Genomic DNA, 18,870 nt, shown 5'->3' with positions numbered 1-18,870 from the left:
CTATATAAAATATATATTTATATATGATTATATAGAATATATATACTATATAAATATATATAATAACTATATATGAATATATATCTCTATAAAAATAATATAACTCTATAAATATATAAATAAATAGATCTCTAAATACATACCCCAGCTCGAAGGGACAGCAAGAGCAACAAACTTGAATTAAACACAACAAACATTAGAGCACTTGGGTATCAAAACCAGCTCTTGGCTAACTCTAAGTTAGAAAGTTTCTCTTCCCCTAAAAAGTCTTCAAACATTTTTATTACAAACATTTTTGTAATATATAAGAATTAAAATATTTGTATATATAAAGATATAAAATAATACATATATAAATATATATATAAATAATATATATATCTAAATACAAAACCCAGCTCAACGGGAGAGAAAGAGCAACAAATTTTAATTAAACACAATAAAAATGAGAGCACCTGGGTATCACAGCCAAGAGCTGGTTTTAAGTTAAAAAAATTTCTTCAAGCATTTTTATTATAAACATTTTTAGTAATACACCATATTAAAAATATTTTGAAATATATCTGTGTATATATATATATATAAATATATAGAGATTTATATATAAATATATAAAATATATTCAAAAAATATATATATAAAATATCTCTAAATACAAAACTCATCTCAAGGATACAGAAAGAAAAAACTTCAATAAACAAAAATAAAAATGAGAGCCCTGGGGTATCACAGCCAAGAGCTGGTTTTAGGTTAGAGAAAGTTCTTCAAACGTTTTTATTTTGTAATACATCATACTAAAACATTTTAAATATATCTATATATAAATATAATTCCATCTTCTATATATAAATATATTTTATATATAAATATATAAAAATATATAAATATATAAAAATATATAAAATATATAAATATATAAAACATATAAATATATATCCATATATAATCTATATATATTATATATCTCTAAATACAAACCCCAGCTCAAGGGGACAGAAAGCAAAGATTCAATTGCACACAATAAAAGTGACAGCACTGGGGGTATCCCAGTCAGCCAAGAGCTGGTTTTGAATTACAGTTTCTCTTCCCCTAACAGGATTTCTGACCCTGCAGAATCAAAGGAATCTCCCAAGCCCAGACCAAGAGGGGACCCCAAACCCCTCTGGAAATTCAGGTGTAAGAGAGAAGGGCAATGAGAGCAGGAGATGTAATTAGCAGCAGGGTGTAATTAGGAGAGGCTGGAGGGCAGGGAGAACATCCTGGCTTGGATCCCAGAGCATCCCAGCGTGCTGAGCTCGGGGTCCCTCAGTGCCACCGAGCCCTGGCAGGGCACAGAGCACTGGGCTGCACTGCCAGTGCCAGCAAGTGGGGTCCCCAGTTCTCCCATCCGGGTCCCAGTGCCCCGTCAGGATCCCAGTTCCCTCATCAGGGTCCCAGTGCCCCTCATCAGGGTCCCCAGTGTCACCAGTGGGGTCCTAATTCCCCAGCGGGGTCCCCAGTTCCTCCCATTGGGGATCCCCAATTCCCCCATCAGGGATCCCCAGTGCCACCAGTGAGGTCCCAATTCCCCCATCAGGGATCCCCAGTGGGGTCCCAATTCCCTCATCAGGATCCCAGTTCCCTCATCAGGGATCCCCAATTTCCCCAGTGGGGTCCCAGTGCCCCATCAGGATCCCAATTCCCTCATCAGGATTCCAGTGCCCCCAGTGAGGTCCCCAGTTCTCCACTGGGGTCCCCATTCCCCCATCAGGGTCCCCAGTGCCACCAGCAGGGTCCCAATTCCCCAGCGGGGATCCCCAATTCCCCCATCAGGGATCCCCAGTTCCCCCATCAGGGATCCCCAATTCCTCCACTGGGATCCCAATTCCCCCACTGGGATCCCCAATTCCCCCACTGGGATCCCCAATTCCCCCACTGGGATCCCCAATTCCCCCACTGGGATCCCCAGGGCCCCTCACAGAGGTCCCCACTGCCCCAGAGAGGTCCTCAATTCCCCCATTGGGGTCCCCAGTGCCCACCAGGATCCCAAATCCCCCACTGGGGTCCCCAATTCCCGTCCCCAGCAGGGCTGGGCTGCTCCCCGCGCTGGAGCAGAGCTGGGAGGGACCCCAAGGAGGCCCCTCCTGGCAGGAATTTGTGCCCCTGGCATGTGCTGGGCCCTGCAGCTCCCATCTGAGCCCTGGGAATGTCCCCAGCGGCCAGGAAGTGACAAAATCCAATTGTGCAGCTATAAAATGACAATCTTGCACACCAAAGGAACCAATAAAAGCACAATCCTGCACCTATGAAATGCCAAATGTGCACAGCTAAGGGGTCAGGAACCCATAAAGCCCCAATTCTGCATCTACAAAATGCCGATTCTGCAAACCAAAGGAGTCGATAAAAGCCCAATTCTGGAAACCAAGGGGGTCAGGAATTCATAAAAGCCCAATTCTGCACCTACAGAAGTACAATTCTACACACCAAAGGAATGAAGAAAAGCCCAATTCTGCAGCAATAAAAGGCCAAATCTGCAAACCAAAGGAGCCAGGAACCCATAAAAACCCAATTCTGCACCTACAGAAGTACAATCTAGACACCAAAGGAATCAATAAAAGCCCAATTCTGCAAACCAAAAGGGTCAGGAACTGATGAAAGCTCAATTCTGTACCTATAAAAGGCCAAATCTGCAAACCAACGGAGTCAGGAACTCATAAAAACCCAATTGTGCATCTATAAAATGCCAATTCTGCACAAGGGGGTCAAGAACCCATAAAAGCCCAATTCTGCACCAATAAAAGTACAATTCTGCAAACCAAAGGAACCCATAAAAGCCCAATTCTGCACCAATAAAAGTACAATTCTGCAAACCAAAGGAACCCATAAAAGTTCAATTCTACACCAATAAAAGTCCAATTCTGCACAACAAAGGAACCCATAAAAGTCCAATTCTGCACCATTAAAAGTCTAATTCTACAAACCAAAGGGATCAGGCACCAATAAAATCCAATGCTGAACCAACAAAAGCACAATTCTGCAAAGCAAAGGGAACAGGAACTGATAAAAACCAAATTCTGCAAACCAAAGGAATCAATAAAAGTCCAATTCTAGAAATCTAAAGGATTTGATAAAAACCCAATTCTGGAAACCAAAAAACCCAGTCAAAGCCCAATTCTGCACCAGTAAAAGCCCAATTCTACAAACTAAAGGAACCAATGAAAACCCAATTCTGCAAATCAAAGGAACCAATAAAAACCCAATTCTGCACCATTAAAAGTCAAACTCTACAAACCAAAGGGATCAGGAACCAATAAAACCCAATTCTGAACCAAAAAAAGCACAATTCTGCAAACCAAGGGGGGACAGGAACTGAAAAAAGCCAAGTTCTGCAAACCAAAGGAGTCAAAAAAAAACCCAATTCTGCACCAAAAAAAGTCAAATTCTGCACAACAACGGAATACATAAAAACCCAATTCTGCACTATTAAAAGTCTAATTCTACAAACCAAAGGGATCAGGAACCGATAAAAACCCAATTCTGAACCAAAAAAGCACAATTCTGCAAACCAAGGGCGGACAGGAACTGATAAAAACCAAATTCTGCAAACCAAAGGAATCAATAAAAGTCCAATTCTAGAAACCTAAAGGAACTGATAAAAACCCAATTCTGGAAACCAAAAAACCCAGTAAAAGTTCAATTCTGCACCAGCCAAAGCCCAATTCTAAAACTAAAGGAACCAATAAAAACCCAATTCTGCAAATCAAAGGAACCAATAAAAGTCCAGTTCTGGAAACAAAAACAAACCAATGAAAGCCCAATTCCACACCAATAAAACCCCAGTTCTGCATCAATAAAATCCCAATTCTGGAAACCAAAGGAAATCAATAAAAGCCCAGTTCTGCATCAATAAAAGCCCAATTCTGCCAAGCCAAGGGATCAGTAACAGCCCAGTTCTGCCAACCCAAGCCCCAGCACTCCAGCCTGGCCCTGAGCTGAGCCCTGGGAGTTCCTGGAAGAGAAGCCAGCCTGGCTTCTGGACACACAATTATTCCATGATGCCCACAAGAAATGAGTCACCTTTTCTAAAAAAAATAAAAATAAAAATAAAGTTTCCACCATCCTCTTTTCCTGCCTCGGGTGTTTACCCCGAGCTGGGCCAGTTTAACTCTGCCATTCTTGCTGATCATTAATTATAATTAAACGTTCCCCACATCCAGCAGTGAATTAATAAAACTCAAATCCTTCCCAGCCCGGATATTTAACAGAGTCAAGCGAGTTCTGTGTTTCTCCTGTGGAAATGCAAAGCTCCACATCAAACCCAGCTCCTCACCTAACTTCAATATCAAGAGACGAGATCAGCTGCGCTTTTTGTCCTCTGAAATGGAAAAAAACCACCCACACTCCTCACCCTGGCAGCTCCCACCCATCCAAACCAGTTTTTGCAGAATAATAAATCTCATTCCCACTGCTCAGTTTGCCTTGAGAAGCTTCACGGGAGAACTCCAGGAAGCAAAGTGCAAGAATTCCCAATAAACCAGGAGATGGGCGATGCTGGAGCACACCCAGGGCTCTGCTGCTCCATAAATCCCAAAGTTTCCGTGCCCAGCTCGGTGCCAGCGCTGCAGCATCGCTGCAAAGCCCAGAGCTCCGAGCCTGGCTGGGCACAGAGGCCCCAGGGGCTGCTCCAGGGGTTCCAACGGGGAAATTGGGAACAGAAATAAATCCAGGGGAAGCTCCAGCCCTGAGTGCAGCCAGCCCTGCCCAGCTGGGGCTGATGCGGAGCAGCCCAAAGCCCGAATTCCCCTCCCGGAGGCACCGAGCTGAGCTCCGAGATAACGGCGTTATCTGCTCGCGGTTTAACCCCGGGATTGCTGAGGGTTTCCGTGATGCTCCCGGTGACCGGGAGGAGCTGGAATTACCCCCATCCGTTTGGGTATCACAAACAATCCCCCCATCCATTGGGGTATCACATACACACCTGCCTCGGCAAACGCTTCGGGGGGACTCCAAGTCCTTGAGAGAACTTCTGCAGCACTTCCAGGGCGGGGAACGACGGGGGAATTACAAGGATGGGGGAATTGACAAGGATGGGGGGAATTGACAAGGATGGGGGGAATTGACAAGGATGGGGGGAATTGACAAGGATGGGGGGAATTGACAAGGATGGGGGGAATTGACAAGGATGGGGGGAATTGACAAGGATGGATAAATTATCTCAGGGTAGCGATGCTGACTTGGTCCAGCAAGCCACAACAGGGCACGGATGTGGATAACTGATCTAAAATAATGCCATTTTTTAGGAAATCGGGCGATTCCTCATCGGACCACTAACACCACACCGGGCACCGGGGCCGGAGCCGCGCTGCCCAAAGCGAACCCCGGGAACGGCGGCTCCGGAGGGACGGGAAGGACGTGACGGAGCGGGGAAGGGGCGAACCCCGGCAGGGAGCGGGGCTGTCCCGGGGGGCTCGGAGAACAAAGGAGCAGCCCGGGGGTGACACGGTGACACCGGCTGGCACAGGGCACGGGCGGCGCTGCCCCGGTGACCCCGCACAGCCCCGCCGGGAGCGCCCCCCGCATCCCCCCGAGCGGAGCAGGATGCGCGCTCCCCGCCCGGTTCCCCCGCGCTCCCGCACCTGAGCGTGGGGCCGATGCAGGCCGTGTCGGTGCTCTCGATCTCGCGCAGGATCCGCTCGTGCTCCGCCGCCGTCTCCAGGCTCTCCAGCTCCGCCATCTTCGGCCGCTCCATGGGGCCGCTCCACCTGCGCGGCCCCGCCCGGCCCGGCCCGGCCGCCAGCGGCACCGCCGGGGCTGCTCGGCCCCGCTCCGCCACCCGCGCGGGGCACCACGGGACATGTAGTGCGGGAGGGGCCCGCGCCGCGCCAGGAACCATGGGAGATGTAGTCCGGGAGCGGGGCTGGGCCGCGCGGCACCATGGGAGATGTAGTGCGGGAGGGGCCCGCGCCGCGCCAGGAACCATGGGAGATGTAGTGCGGGAGGGGGCCGGGCCTGCGCGGCCGCTCCGCCCAGGGAGGGACGGACGGAGCAGCGCGGCCCCGGGACTGGGGGAGCGGCGGGAGATTGGGTGGGGAGGGTGTTGTACCCATGAAGGGGACACAGCCGTGTGTCCTCCCCGTGAGGACAGAGCGCCATGGCTTGGACATCTCCGTGAATGACAGAGCACCATGGCACTGTCCCCATGCTGTTCCCAGGAGAGGACACAGCCCCATGGCACTGTCCCTGTGTCCTCCTCCGTGAGAGGACAGAGCCCCATGGCTTGGACATCTCCGTGAATGACAGAGTCCCTTGGCACTGTCGCCGTGTTGTGCCCAGGAGAGGACACAGACCCATGACACAGTCCCCGTGTTGTGCCCATGAAGGGGACACAGCCCCATGGCACTGTCCCTGTGTTGTACCCAGGAAAGGACACAGCCCCATGGCATTGTCCCTGTGTCCTCCTCCGTGAGAGGACAGAGCCCTATGGCTTGGACATCTCCGTGAATGACAGAGCACCATGGCACTGTCCCCATGCTGTTCCCAGGAGAGGACACAGCCCCATGGCACTGTCCCCGTGTTGTGCCCATGAAGGAGACACAGCCCCATGGCACTGTCCCTGTGTTGTACCCAGGAAAGGACACAGCCCCATGGCATTGTCCCTGTGTCCTCCTCCGTGAGAGGACAGAGCCCTATGGCTTGGACATCTCCGTGAATGACAGAGCACCATGGCACTGTCCCCATGCTGTTCCCAGGAGAGGACACAGCCCCATGGCACTGTCCCCGTGTTGTGCCCATGAAGGAGACACAGCCCCATGGCACTGTCCCTGTGTTGTACCCAGGAAAGGACACAGCCCCATGGCATTGTCCCTGTGTCCTCCTCCGTGAGAGGACAGAGCTCTATGGCTTGGACATCTCTGTGAATGACACAGCCCCATGGCAGTGTCCCCTTGTCCTCCCCATGAAAAGACACAGCCCTATGGCACTGCCTCGTGTTATTCCCCATGGTTTAGACACCTCCTTAGGGGACACAGTCCCATGGCACTGTCCCGGTGCTGTACCCAGGAAAGGACACAGCCCCACGGCAGTGACACCGTAGTGACATCCCAGCAGGACAGAACCTGTGTCCCCGTCCCGAGCAGAGGCAGCCCCTGCTCCTCCTGCCCCATCCTGTCCCCTCCTGCCCCATGCTGTCCCTCAGCCCCATAAGTGATGTAAAGGTGACTGCGGTCCCAAAGTGTGAGGAAAATGCTGCTGGAAACAGCCAGTGTCCCTCAAAGAGACAGAGGAGTCCTGCAGCTTTATTCAGATAAATGGGGAGTTCACCAGGCACAGCCTGAGGGGTTTTCTCTCTCTGTATCTCAGTTTCAGAGGGTGCAGCCTCCCTTTTATCCCAAACTCCGGCCACCTGTTGCTTGCCCCATCCCTTCCCCATTGCCGAGGAAGGTGCAGCTTTCCCAACCTGCCTGCTCCCTCTCCCCTCTTGAACCGCACATTTCACCCCAAAGTTCAGGAACTCCAGCTTGTGCAGCCCCATCTGTTTCAGGAGTCAGGGTGTCCAGGATCTGTGACAAACCCTTGAAATTAACTCCAAAGCGGCTTGAAATTAACCAAAAGTTAATTCATTCAGGAAGCCCCACTTGTCTGTTTCAAGAATCAGGATGCCCATGCTTGTGACAAATCTGCTGGTTGAAATTAACCCCAAAGTTCAGGAGCTCCCTCCCACTTGTCTGTTTCAGGAGTCAGGGTGAAATTAAACCCAAAGCTCAGTAGCTCCCACTTGTCTGGAGTTTCAGGAGTCTCACCACACTCTGTGACAAACCCACAGTTTGAAATTAACCCCAAATTTCAGGAGTTCCCACTTGTCTGTGTCAGGAGTCAGGGTGAAATTAACCCCAAATTTCAGAAGTTCCCACTTGTCTGTGTCAGGAATCAGGGTGAAATAACCCCAAATTTCAGCTGTTCCCGCTTCTCTGGAGTTTCAGGAGTCTGTCTGGGCTCTGTGACAAACCCTTGAAATTATCCCCAAAGTTCAGGAGCTCCCACTTGTCTGTTTCAGGAGTCAGGGTGAAATTAACCCCAAAGCTCAGGAGCTCCCACTTCTCTGGAGTTTCAGGAGTCTGTCCAGGCTCTGTGACAAACCCTTGAAATTAACTCCAAAGCGGCTTTAAATTAACCAGAAGTTAATTCATTCAGGAAGTCCCATTTATCTGTTTCAGGAGTCAGGGTGAAATTAACCCCAAAGCTCAGGAAGTCCCATTTATCTGTTTCAGGAGTCTCACCACACTCTGTGACAAACCCACAATTTGAAATTAGCCCCAAATTTCAGGAGTTCCCACTTGTCTGTGTCAGGAGTCAGGGTGAAATTAACCCCAAATTTCAGAAGTTCCCACTTGTCTGTGTCAGGAGTCAGGGTGAAATTAACCCCAAATTTCAGAAGTTCCCACTTCTCTGGAGTTTCAGGAGTCTGTCTGGGCTCTGTGACAAACCTTTGAAATTAACCCCAAAGCTCAGGAGCTCCCACTTGTCTCGAGTTTCAGGAGACTGGCCAGGCTCTGTGACAAACCCTTGAAATTAACTCCAAAGCGGCTTTAAATTAACCAGAAGTTAATTCATTCAGGAAGTTCCACTTGTCTGTTTCAGGAGTCAGGGTGAAATTAGCCCCAAAGCTCAGGAAGTCCCATTTATCTGTTTCAGGAGTCTCACCACACTCTGTGACAAACCCACAGTTTGAAATTAACCCCAAATTTCAGGAGTTTCCACTTGTCTGTGTCAGGAGTCTCTCTGGGCTCTGTGACAAACTTGTTGGTTGAAATCAACCCCAAAGTTCAGGAGCTCCCATCTGTCTGTTTCAGGAGTCAGAGTGAAATTAATCCAGTTCAGGAGTTCCCACTTATCTGTTTCAGGCATCTGTCTCCTCTCTGTGACAATTAGAAATTAACCCCAAAGCTCAGGAAGTCCCACTTGCCTGTTTCAGGGGTCTGTCCGGGTTCTGTGACAAACCCTTGAAATGAACCCCAAATTTCAGGAGTTCCCACTGGTCTGTGTCAGGAATCAGGGTGAAATAACCCCAAAGTTCAGGAGTTCCCACTTGTCTGTGTCAGGAATCAGGGTGAAATAACCCCAAATTTCAGGAGTTCCCACTGGTCTGTGTCAGGCGTCTGTCCCCACTCCGTGACAAGCACGCTGCCCGAAGTCGCTAGAATCATTAAGCCCCATCTCAAAGCTGCTCCCAGGCACCCTCTCCCCCCGGAGAGAGTTCCTGTTATCAGTTTCTTGGAAAACAGCGCTGGAATGTCCCGTTCCCAGCACACCTTATCAGGTGCTGTCCTTGCACGGGAATGGAGAGCAGGAATCCCAGATTGTGGCACCACCGAGGGCTCTGCCTTTGCTTTTGTTGTTTCACCTTCTGAGATAGAAATAAATTTCTCCAGCTGTGTGAGCACACCTGGGCCTCCCTCAGCGCTGCTTGTGAGGGTGGAACGCTGCTGGTGTAAATAATGTGGAACTATGGAATGGGTGGGGTTCAAAGGGACCAAAGATCATCTCGTTCCAACCTCCCTGCCAAGGGCAGGGACACTGCCATTGTCACTTTATGAAATGAGAAGGGGATAAAAGAACTCCTCAGAATGAGGCTCCAGGACTGAAACAACACAGGCAGAGTGAGGAAAGCCTGGTGAAAACTCTGAGTTATTAAGGTTGGAAAAGACCTTTGAGATCATCCAGTCCAACCATCCTGCAGCACTGCCACCACTGACCCTGTCCCTGAGTGCCACATCCACAAGGCTTTGAAATCCCCCCATGGATGGGGACTCCAGCCCTGCCCTTTCCATGAGGAATTTCCCCACTGTCCACCCGGACCCTCCCCTGAGCTGTTCCCTCTGCTCCTGTCCCTGTTCCCTGGGATAAGATCCCAAATCCCCCCCGGCTGTGCCCTCCTGGCAGGAGCTGTGCAGAGCCACAAGGGCCCCCTGAGCCTCCTTTGCTCCAGGCTGAGCCCCTGCCCAGCTCCCTCAGGGATTGTGCAGCCCCTTCCCAGCTCCCTCAGGGATTCTGCAGCCCCTTCCCAGCTCCCTCAGGGATTCTCCAGCCCCTTCCCAGCTCCCTCAGCCATTCTCACCACACTCCTGCTCCAGCTCCCTCAGCTCACATGGAGCTCACAACTGTCCCTGCCGCTTCCCAAGCACGGTGTCACTTTGGATGTGACACCAGGGAGATGTGTCCTCTGCCAGTGTCACCATGGGGATCTGTAGAAGTTTTCCTAGGACCAGGAATCGAAGAGACACATCAGCAGTGGGAGGAATGGGGGTGAAAATCCCAGCGTGGATCCTGATCTGAGGCTGGATCAGAAGCTGTTCTCAGGCAAGTGTGGCAGAGCCTCCACAGATCCTATGGAGCCTCCACAGGACCTTAAAGCCCATCCCATTCCACCCCTGCCATGGCAGGGACACTTCCCACTGTCCCAGGTGGATCCAAGCCCCAGTGTCCAACCTGGCCTTGGGCACTGCCAGGGATCCAGGGGCAGCCACAGCAAATCTGGCAATTCCAGCCCAGCCCCTGCCCACCCTCCCAGCCAGCAGTTCCTTGCCAAGATCCCATCTAAATCCCTCCTCTTTCAGTTTAAAACCATTTCCCCTGTCCTGTATAAAAAGTTGCTCTCTCTCTATTTTTCATAGCACTGGAAGGCTGCAGTAAGTTTTCCCTGGACCCTTTGCCTCTCCAAGTGAGCACCCCCAGCTTTCCCAGCCTGGCTCTAGAGCAGAGCTGCTCTGATGTTCATATTTTGTTCTAGCCCTCCAAACATCTTTGGGTTCCTCCTCTGGCCTGGTTTCAGCAGCTCCACGTCCTCCCCAGGGCTGGGGCAGCTCTGCAGGTGGGGTCTCACCTGGGCAGGGCAGAGGGGCAGAATCCCCTCCCTCAACCCCTGGTGCAGCTCAGGATGAGCTCAGGATGGGATTGGCAAGGAACAGAAATCAAATGGTCCCTAAAACCAAAACCCAAAGGGAACCCCATCCATCAGCTCCTCCCTGACATTGTGTGGCCACAGCATCACCCCAGCCCCATGTCCAGCTGATTCCCCACCACCACCTCCAGCTCTGCCCGGGATAAAATGTTCCATTCTGTAAGAAAAGCTCCACTCTTTGTCCCCAGCCTGTAGCATTTGTCACCTTCACATGAATATTCATTGCTGGCGTCTGCCTGGGATTTGTCCTCATTATTTGCTGCCACACAAACTTTGTCCCGTTTCAGAGCCTGTCCACAAGAAGTTGATTTATTTATTTCTTCTCCCCAGTCACTGCCATAGCCATGCTGAATGGGTATTGTTGGAATTTATTAATCAAATCATCGGGCAAGGCCAACACGGGTGTAGCAAAGATGGCTCATAATCCTAAAAAATGGGATTGGCTTTGCCTGACAGATTCTATTGGCCTTAAACCCTTCTGGCTGCCATTAACCCCTTTATGTTCCCTTAATTTCCTCCTAATGAAGCTCCAGATAATTGGGTTTTATGGAGCTGACAACAGCCTGGTAATGCTTTAAAATCTCCCCCTTTTAATTGCTGACCTCGCAGTGTTTGCCAGCCCTCCAGAACTTCCCCAGTGGGCCAAAACTTCCTAAAAAATCAATGGGATGAGTCAGAGAAGCCTCGTGTGCAAGTTCCTCTCTGGTTCAACAATCACCTCTGTCCATGACTTCCCAAAGCCAGGAGCAGCTGTCCCAAATCCCTGGAGCAACACAATTATCAGAATTTATTTAATTTTATTTTGTTTTTAACTTCACAACCTCTTACTTTTTGTGTTAATTTCGAGGTTTTGTTTTGTGCTGTGGTTTGGTCAGCTCCTGCAACCTCTCCTGGCTTTTCTCCTTCCTTTTCCCCTTCTTCCTGCTGGATTTTCCAGTGGCTCTGTGCTCTCCTCCCTTCATCCAGCAGTGACAGGCAGGAGGCCAAGCCAGGCTTCAATCTGCTCTCTCTGGTGCCATTCAGGAAAACATTTCCCAGTGGGATCACGGGTTTAGCCACAAATCCGGGAATCAAACAAGGCCAGACCTGGAAAACCCCTCCTGCAGGACACTCAGGGGATCTCCCTGGGCAGGGCACTCCTTTTGGGCTGTGACCTGAAGCCCTGGAGCTGCTTCCCTGCTCCTCCCCTCCATCCCCAGCTCCTCCTGCTCTCCCTGCTGCCCTCAGCAAGCCCCAGCTCCCAGCTGGACACGCTCAGGGCTCAGTTTCCCTTCCCAGAGCATATGGAAGAGGTTTTACAGCCACTCCTGTGAGCCACAGAGGAGTCTGATAAAAGGATCCACGTTTACCCCTGAAAGAATTTCCTACCAAGGTCACTGACACAGAAACCAAGAAGGAAACAAGGATAAATAAGAGAAACCTGCAACTTCCTACTCCAATGAGCACTTTGTTTGTCTCTCATGACCAGTGAGTAGAGGGGTTTGTTGGCCTCACGTGGATTCATCCACATAACCACAAAATAGTCCAGACTTCCAAATATTCCAATCTCCACAAGGTATTTCTGCAGGATAAATCTACATTTTCCAGCCACAGCACTCAGTGCTTAAAGTCCTGCTCTGTGTTATATTTAATGACTGAAATCAGTTTTTAAGCTTAATATTTTAAGCCTAATATTCCAAATATTCCAGTCTCCACAAAGTATTTTTGCAGGATAAATCCACATTTTGCAGCCACAGCACTCAGATGTTAAAATCATGCTCTATGTTACATTTAATGACTGAAATCAATCTCTAAGCCTAATATTCCAAATATTCCGCTCTTCCACAGGGTATTTCTGCAGGATAAATCCACATTTTCCAGCCATAGCAGTCAGTGGTTAAAGTCCTGCTTTGTGTTATGTTTAACAACAGAAATCAGTTTTTAGGCCTAATATTTTAAGTGTAATATTCCAAATATTCCACTCTTTCACAAGGTATTTCTGCAGGACTAATCCATGTTTTCCAGACACAGCACTCAGTGGTTAAAGTCCTGCTCTGTGTTACATTGAATGACTGAAATCAAATTTTCAGCCTAATATTTTAAGCCTAATATTCCAAATATTCCACTCTTCCACAGGGTATTTCTGCAGGATAAATCTACATTTTCCAGCCACAGCATTCAGTGGTTAAAGTCCTGCTCTGTGTTACATTGAACGACTGAAATCAAATTTTCAGCCTAATATTTTAAGCCTAATATTCCAAATATTCCAGTCTCCACAAAGTATTTTTGCAGGATAAATCCACATTTTGCAGCCACTGCACTCAGATGTCGAAATCATGCTCTATGTTACATTTAATGACTGAAATCAATCTCTAAGCCTAATATTCCAAATATTCCACTCTTCCACAGGGTATTTCTGCAGGATAAATCCACATTTTCCAGTCATAGCAGTCAGTGGTTAAAGTCCTGCTTTGTGTTATGTTTAACGACTGAAATCAGTTTTTAGGCCTAATATTTTAAGTGTAATATTCCGAATATTCGACTCTTCCACAAGGTATTTTTGCAGGATAAACTCATTTTGCAGTCACAGCACTCAGTGTTACATTTAAAGTCTGAAATCAATTTTTAAGCCTAATATTTTTGTAGTGTTCCCCAAATCCCTGTTTGGGACACACCTGGATGCTCCAAATCACAACTTCTGTATCTGTGTGGATTTTATTCCACTTTTTCATCTGGCTACAGGAAATTATTATCTGGGCAGACTGGAGATGGATTTCAGCCATGGAGTTCTGGCTTCAACCTTCCCAGAATTTGCAGAAATCACAGAATTCCCCGAATGACAAGGTTGGAAGAGACCTTCAAGATCAATAAGTCCAACCCATGCCCTGACACCTTAACTAAAACCAACATTTGTGAAGAATTTTTCAAATCTGAGTTCCTGCTTTCATTAAATCCAGCTCTGGGATCTCCAGTGGAGATTTGGGGTGAAGATCTTTTGGCAAGGTGTGCTGGGGTCTCTAAAGTGCTCCCAAATCCCACAGGAAGGGCTTAGCTCCATCGAGGCAGGATTTGAAGACCTAAGAGGTGAATCCCACCCGAGGGCTGTTCCATGTGAGAATTCTGTGCTTGGGCTGCAGGATGGCAAAGGAGGGGCCACAGTTTATGAGTAGGAGGGAGATCTCCCCTCTCATCCCAGAGATGAGAGATCTCTGGGATGAGAGGGGGGAAGAGATTCCCTCCCTGCAGGCTCCTCTTCTCCTCATAGCTGCAGGAGGGGGGATCCTGCTGTGCCTCTCAGCCCATCCCATCCCATCCCATTATCCCATCCCATCTCATTATCCCATCCCATCACATCCCATCCCATCCCATCCCATCCCATCCCATCCCATCCCATCCCATCCCATCCCATCCCATCCCATCCCATCCCATTATCCCATCCCACCCCATCCCATCCCATCCCACTCCATCCCATCCCATCCCATCACATCCCATCCCATTATCCCATCTCATCTCATTATCCCACCCCATCCCATCTCATTATCCCATCCCACCCCATCCCATCCCACCCCATCCCATCACATCCCATTATCCCATCCCACCCCATCCCATCCCATCCCATCTCATTATCCCACCCCACCCCATCCCATCCCATCCCACATCCCATCCCACCCCATCCCATCCCATTATCCCACCCATCCCATCTCATTATCCCATCCCACCCCATCCCATCCCACCCCATCCCATCACATCCCATTATCCCATCCCACCCCATCCCATCCCACCCCATCCCATTATCCCACCCCACCCCATCCCATCCCATCCCATCCCATCCCATCCCATCCCATCCCACCCCATCCCATCCCATCCCACCCCATCCCATCCCATCCCATCCCATCCCATCCCATCCCATCCCATCCCATCCCATCCCATCCCATCCCATCCCATCCCATTATCCCATCCCATCCCATCCCATCACTCCATCCCACCCTCCTTCCTGCCAGGAATCCAGCTGGATGCAGCCGGACCCGGGGTCAGTCCTCAGGCTGTCTGGGGAGGTGACACAATGAGCTGTGGGGACAGACACCCGGGGGTCCCACAGCCAGGGTGGCCTTCGGGCAACTCAGGAGTCAGCGCTGGGAGCCACGGCCACGGGGACAAGTGACAGGGCCACTTTGGGAGCCATGGCTATGGTCACAGCAGTCAGGGACACCTCGGGAGTTACAACACTGGTGACAACAGCCAGGGCCACCTCGGGAGTCACAGCAATGGTGACAACTGCCAGGGTCACCCTGGGAGTCGTGGCAACAGTGACAACAGCCAGGGACACCTTCAAAGCTACAGCCACGGTGACAACAGCCAAGGTGACAACTGCCAGCCCCACCCTGCTGCAGAGCCACAGCCACAATGACAATAGGGACAACAGGCAGGGCCACCTCGGGAGCCACGTCAGCGGTGACAGAAGCCAAAGTCACCTGGAGTGGCTGCCAGCCCTGCCCTGCTGCAGGGACAGAAACCCCCAGGGCTCCTCCTGAAAGCCGTCGGTGCCACTCCTGTGCCCCAAGAATTGAGAGGCTCCTCTCCAAGGAGCCCTGGCAGTGCCACAGCAGGGCAGTGTCACAGGGCAGTGTCACAGGGTAGTGTCACAGCAGGGCAGTGCCACAGCATGGCAGTGCCACAGCAGGACAGTGTCACAGCAGGACAGTGTCACAGCATGGCAGTGCCACAGCAGGACAGTGTCACAACATGGCAGTGCCACAGGACATTATCGCACCAGAGCAGTGCCACAGCAGGGCAGTGTCACAGCAGGACAATGTCACAGGGCAGTGTCACAGGACAGTGTCACAGCATGGCAGTGCCACAGCAGGGCAGTGTCACAGCAGGACAGTGCCACACCAGGGCAGTGCCACAGGACAATGTCACAGGGCAGTGTCACAGCAGCACAATGTCACAGGGTGGTGCCACAGCGGGGCAGTGCCAGCTCCACGGTGTTCCCACATCCCTGGGATGGGGTTTCCCTGTGGAAGGGGTTCCCCCTGAGGGAATCCCCTCACATCCCTCAGGATTTTCGGTGTCCCTGACAAAACCAAACCTGTACAAGTTCCCCAGGGCAGGGCTGGATTCCCCATCCCTTCAGGGATTTCACAGCCCTGTGGCTGTGGCCCTTGGGGACAGGGGCAGTGGTGGCCCTGGCAGTGCTGGGGTGGTTGGACTCACTGATCCCAGAGATCTTTTCCACCCCGGAGGGTTCTGTGATTCCCTGACACCAAGAGAAGAGCCTGAGCCCGAGCCTGAGCACGGATGGGACAGTTCTGTGGATTTCCTGCTGATCCCTGTCCGGATCCAGGCCAGGAGGTGCCAGCCCCGCATTCCCAGCGCCAGAGGGTTCCCTGGGACCTGTCCCTGTCACCTCCCGGGGCTTGGAGTGCAATGAGTCCCCCCAGCGCCGGCTGCGAGGGATGCAGGGCAGCCTCGGGAATTGTAGAGGCTGATCCACCCTGGGAGAGGCTGGAATGGGACTCCCAGAGCAGCCTCGGGAATTGTAGAGACTGATCCACCCTGGGAGAGGCTGGAATGGGACTCCCAGAGCAGCCTCGGGAATTGTAGAGACTGATCCACCCTGGAAGAGGCTGGAATAGGATTCCCAGAGCAGCTGGGGCCGCCCCTGGATCCCTGAGAATGCCCCAGGCCAGGCTGGACTGGGCTTGGAGCCACCTGGGATAGCAGGAGGTGTCCTTGCCCTGGGATGAGATGATCTTTAAGATCCCTTCCAACCCAAACTATTCTGGAATTCCATGATCATTTCTCAAGTCTCCAGTTCCAGCTGTGGAAAATGCATGTATTTTATGATTGGCTTTTCTCAAATATTAAAACGAATAGTATATGTGTTGTGTTAGAAAGTAATGCTGTATTAATTCTCTTAAGTAGTGTGTTAAATATAGTTTTAGGTTGTAAAAAATGTTAAAATAGAAACTATGCTATGTAGGATACTTTTTTAAAGAAAGGACTCGCAGCGAGATAGCAGCCACAGGACACCTGAATCTTTCAGAGAAAAAGAATTTATTGCCCTCTTATCAGAACAAACAAACTTCTTCCCGCCTCGAAGGCGCTGTTAAGATTCAGAGGAAGAAGTTGACCGATGACCAGACAGAATCCTGTGTTTGAATGGAATTTATGCATCATGTATGACGTGTATGAATATGCAACAGGCTGTTGGTTTTAAGGGTTAATCCTCTGTTAACGTGGGTCTTTTTTGGGCTTGTGCTGCCCAGAGAAAGGTACTCGGACATCCGTAACTCTTTGTCTTTATTGTCTCATATTGTCCTAATTCAATTTGTCCAAATTATTATTACTCTAATTGTATTTCTATTTTTATAACCATTTTATTACTATTAAACTTTTAAAATTTTAAAAACAAGTGATTGGCGTTTTTCACACAGCTCTGGGCTTGTTTGGTCACTACTTCCCTCCCACTGATTTTTACTTTTGAAAAAATTTAATTTAGCAGGAGCAACTTTTAGCAGCTGAAAATAAAATCCTTCCTAAACCACAGAATGGTTTGGGTTGGGATCCACCCTTAAACCCCATCCTATTCCAACTCCTACAGTGGGCAGGAACACCTTCCAAAGGCAATTCCAAGTGTCCCTGAACACCTGCAGGGATCAGGAATGTCCTGGTGCAGGGCTGGGCTGCTGGAAGGGCATTCCAGCAATCGCTGCCCGTTTCCAGCCCCTGTGGGTGCCAGCCTGGGAAGCAGGGCAGCAATCCTGATGGATGCAGGAGACTGGAGCTGCCAAAGCGGGAAGGGGGGAACTGGCAGTGACTGAAGCAAGTTCTGCCATCAAGAAGCTACTTGTGAAAAAAATACACATTTGCTGTCTTATTTTTTTTGCTGATGATCTTAATTTCGCCGAATGTGTAAGATTTGCTTTAGCAAAACAAATAGCGCTCTTGGGTTTTTGCCATGCCATGAATTTTTAATGCTTTATTAGAGTGCTGGAGGGTTCCAGCCCAGTCTGTGGCTGCTTAATTGAGTGAAATCCCACTCCATTACCTGCCTGGAACCATCTGGCATTGAACAGCTGGGAATGAAAGCCCTGCTGCCAGCCCCTTCCATACAGACCAGGTATTCCTTGGAAAAACCCTCCCTGAAAATCGTCTGCACCTTCATGGACAGAGATATTTATTTTTTTAAAAGGATTTTAGGGCTTTTTGTGATGAGAGCAGGCTTTTATTCCCTAGTAAAGTAGCAGTGCTGGGTGCCAAAAGTCGGGATTGCAGAGGGAAAAGGGGAGGGAAGGCTCTTGTGCCCTGCAGGAGTGAGGAGGTGGGGACAAGGCTGGGCAGGCACAATAAAAGGGAATTTATATCTGCGAGGGGGAAAAAATTTAAAATGTATTTTAAAAAAATTAAAAAGAAATATTTTTTTAAAATATTTTTAAAGTTTTTTTTAAATATTCAAAATTTGATAAAAACATAATTTGAAAAATATGTTGAAAAGTGCGCTGAATAAACGTAACGGGGGAAAGGCCAGGGGCAGCCGCGCTGTGGGCAGGCGAGGCCCGGCGCTCCAGGGATGCAGCCACATTTCCAGATCCGGTCCTGTTCACGCTCTTGCTGGTTCTGATCCCGGTTCCGTGGCTGTTCCTGGTGCCGGGCTCATTCCCGGTCTCGTTCCCGTTCCTTTCCCGGTCCCGTTCCTATTCCCGGTCCCGGGCCCGTTCCCGCCCCGCCGCTCCCTCACGGAAGCCGCCCCGCCTCACAGCGGCCGCCAGGGGGCGCCCCGCTCCGACCACGCCCCGCTAGCGCGCAGCGGGCCCAGCCCTCTGGCACCGACCAATCAGAGCCGGCGGCGCTGCCCGCGCTCTCCCAGCGGCCATTCACAAAGCGGCGGTGGCATGAATGGGGCGGGTCACGTGGGTAGGCGCGTTCCCACGCCCCCTCCTCTGGGTTCCGGG

At 50.2% G+C, this 18,870-nt stretch overlaps 1 protein-coding gene across 4 annotated transcripts in view; it reads right to left on the bottom strand.

The window, feature by feature from the left end:
- Positions 1–5,765, bottom strand: part of EXOC6B (exocyst complex component 6B) — a 296,115-nt gene extending 290,350 nt beyond the window's left edge. For all 4 annotated transcript variants that reach the window (XM_058024491.1, XM_058024492.1, XM_058024489.1 and 1 more), the window contains exon 1: positions 5,616–5,765. In XM_058024491.1, coding sequence (XP_057880474.1) covers positions 5,616–5,728 — 113 coding nt within the window. In that variant the 5' untranslated portion in view covers positions 5,729–5,765. The remainder of the gene's footprint in view (positions 1–5,615) is intronic.
- Positions 5,766–18,870: the final 13,105 nt, after the last annotated feature.

This window comes from Melospiza georgiana, chromosome 5, assembly GCF_028018845.1.
Source record: "Melospiza georgiana isolate bMelGeo1 chromosome 5, bMelGeo1.pri, whole genome shotgun sequence".
NCBI classification, from domain to species: domain Eukaryota; kingdom Metazoa; phylum Chordata; class Aves; order Passeriformes; family Passerellidae; genus Melospiza; species Melospiza georgiana.
The sequence above is the reverse complement of the archived record's forward strand: the minus strand, read 5'-3'. Positions and strand labels throughout refer to the sequence as shown.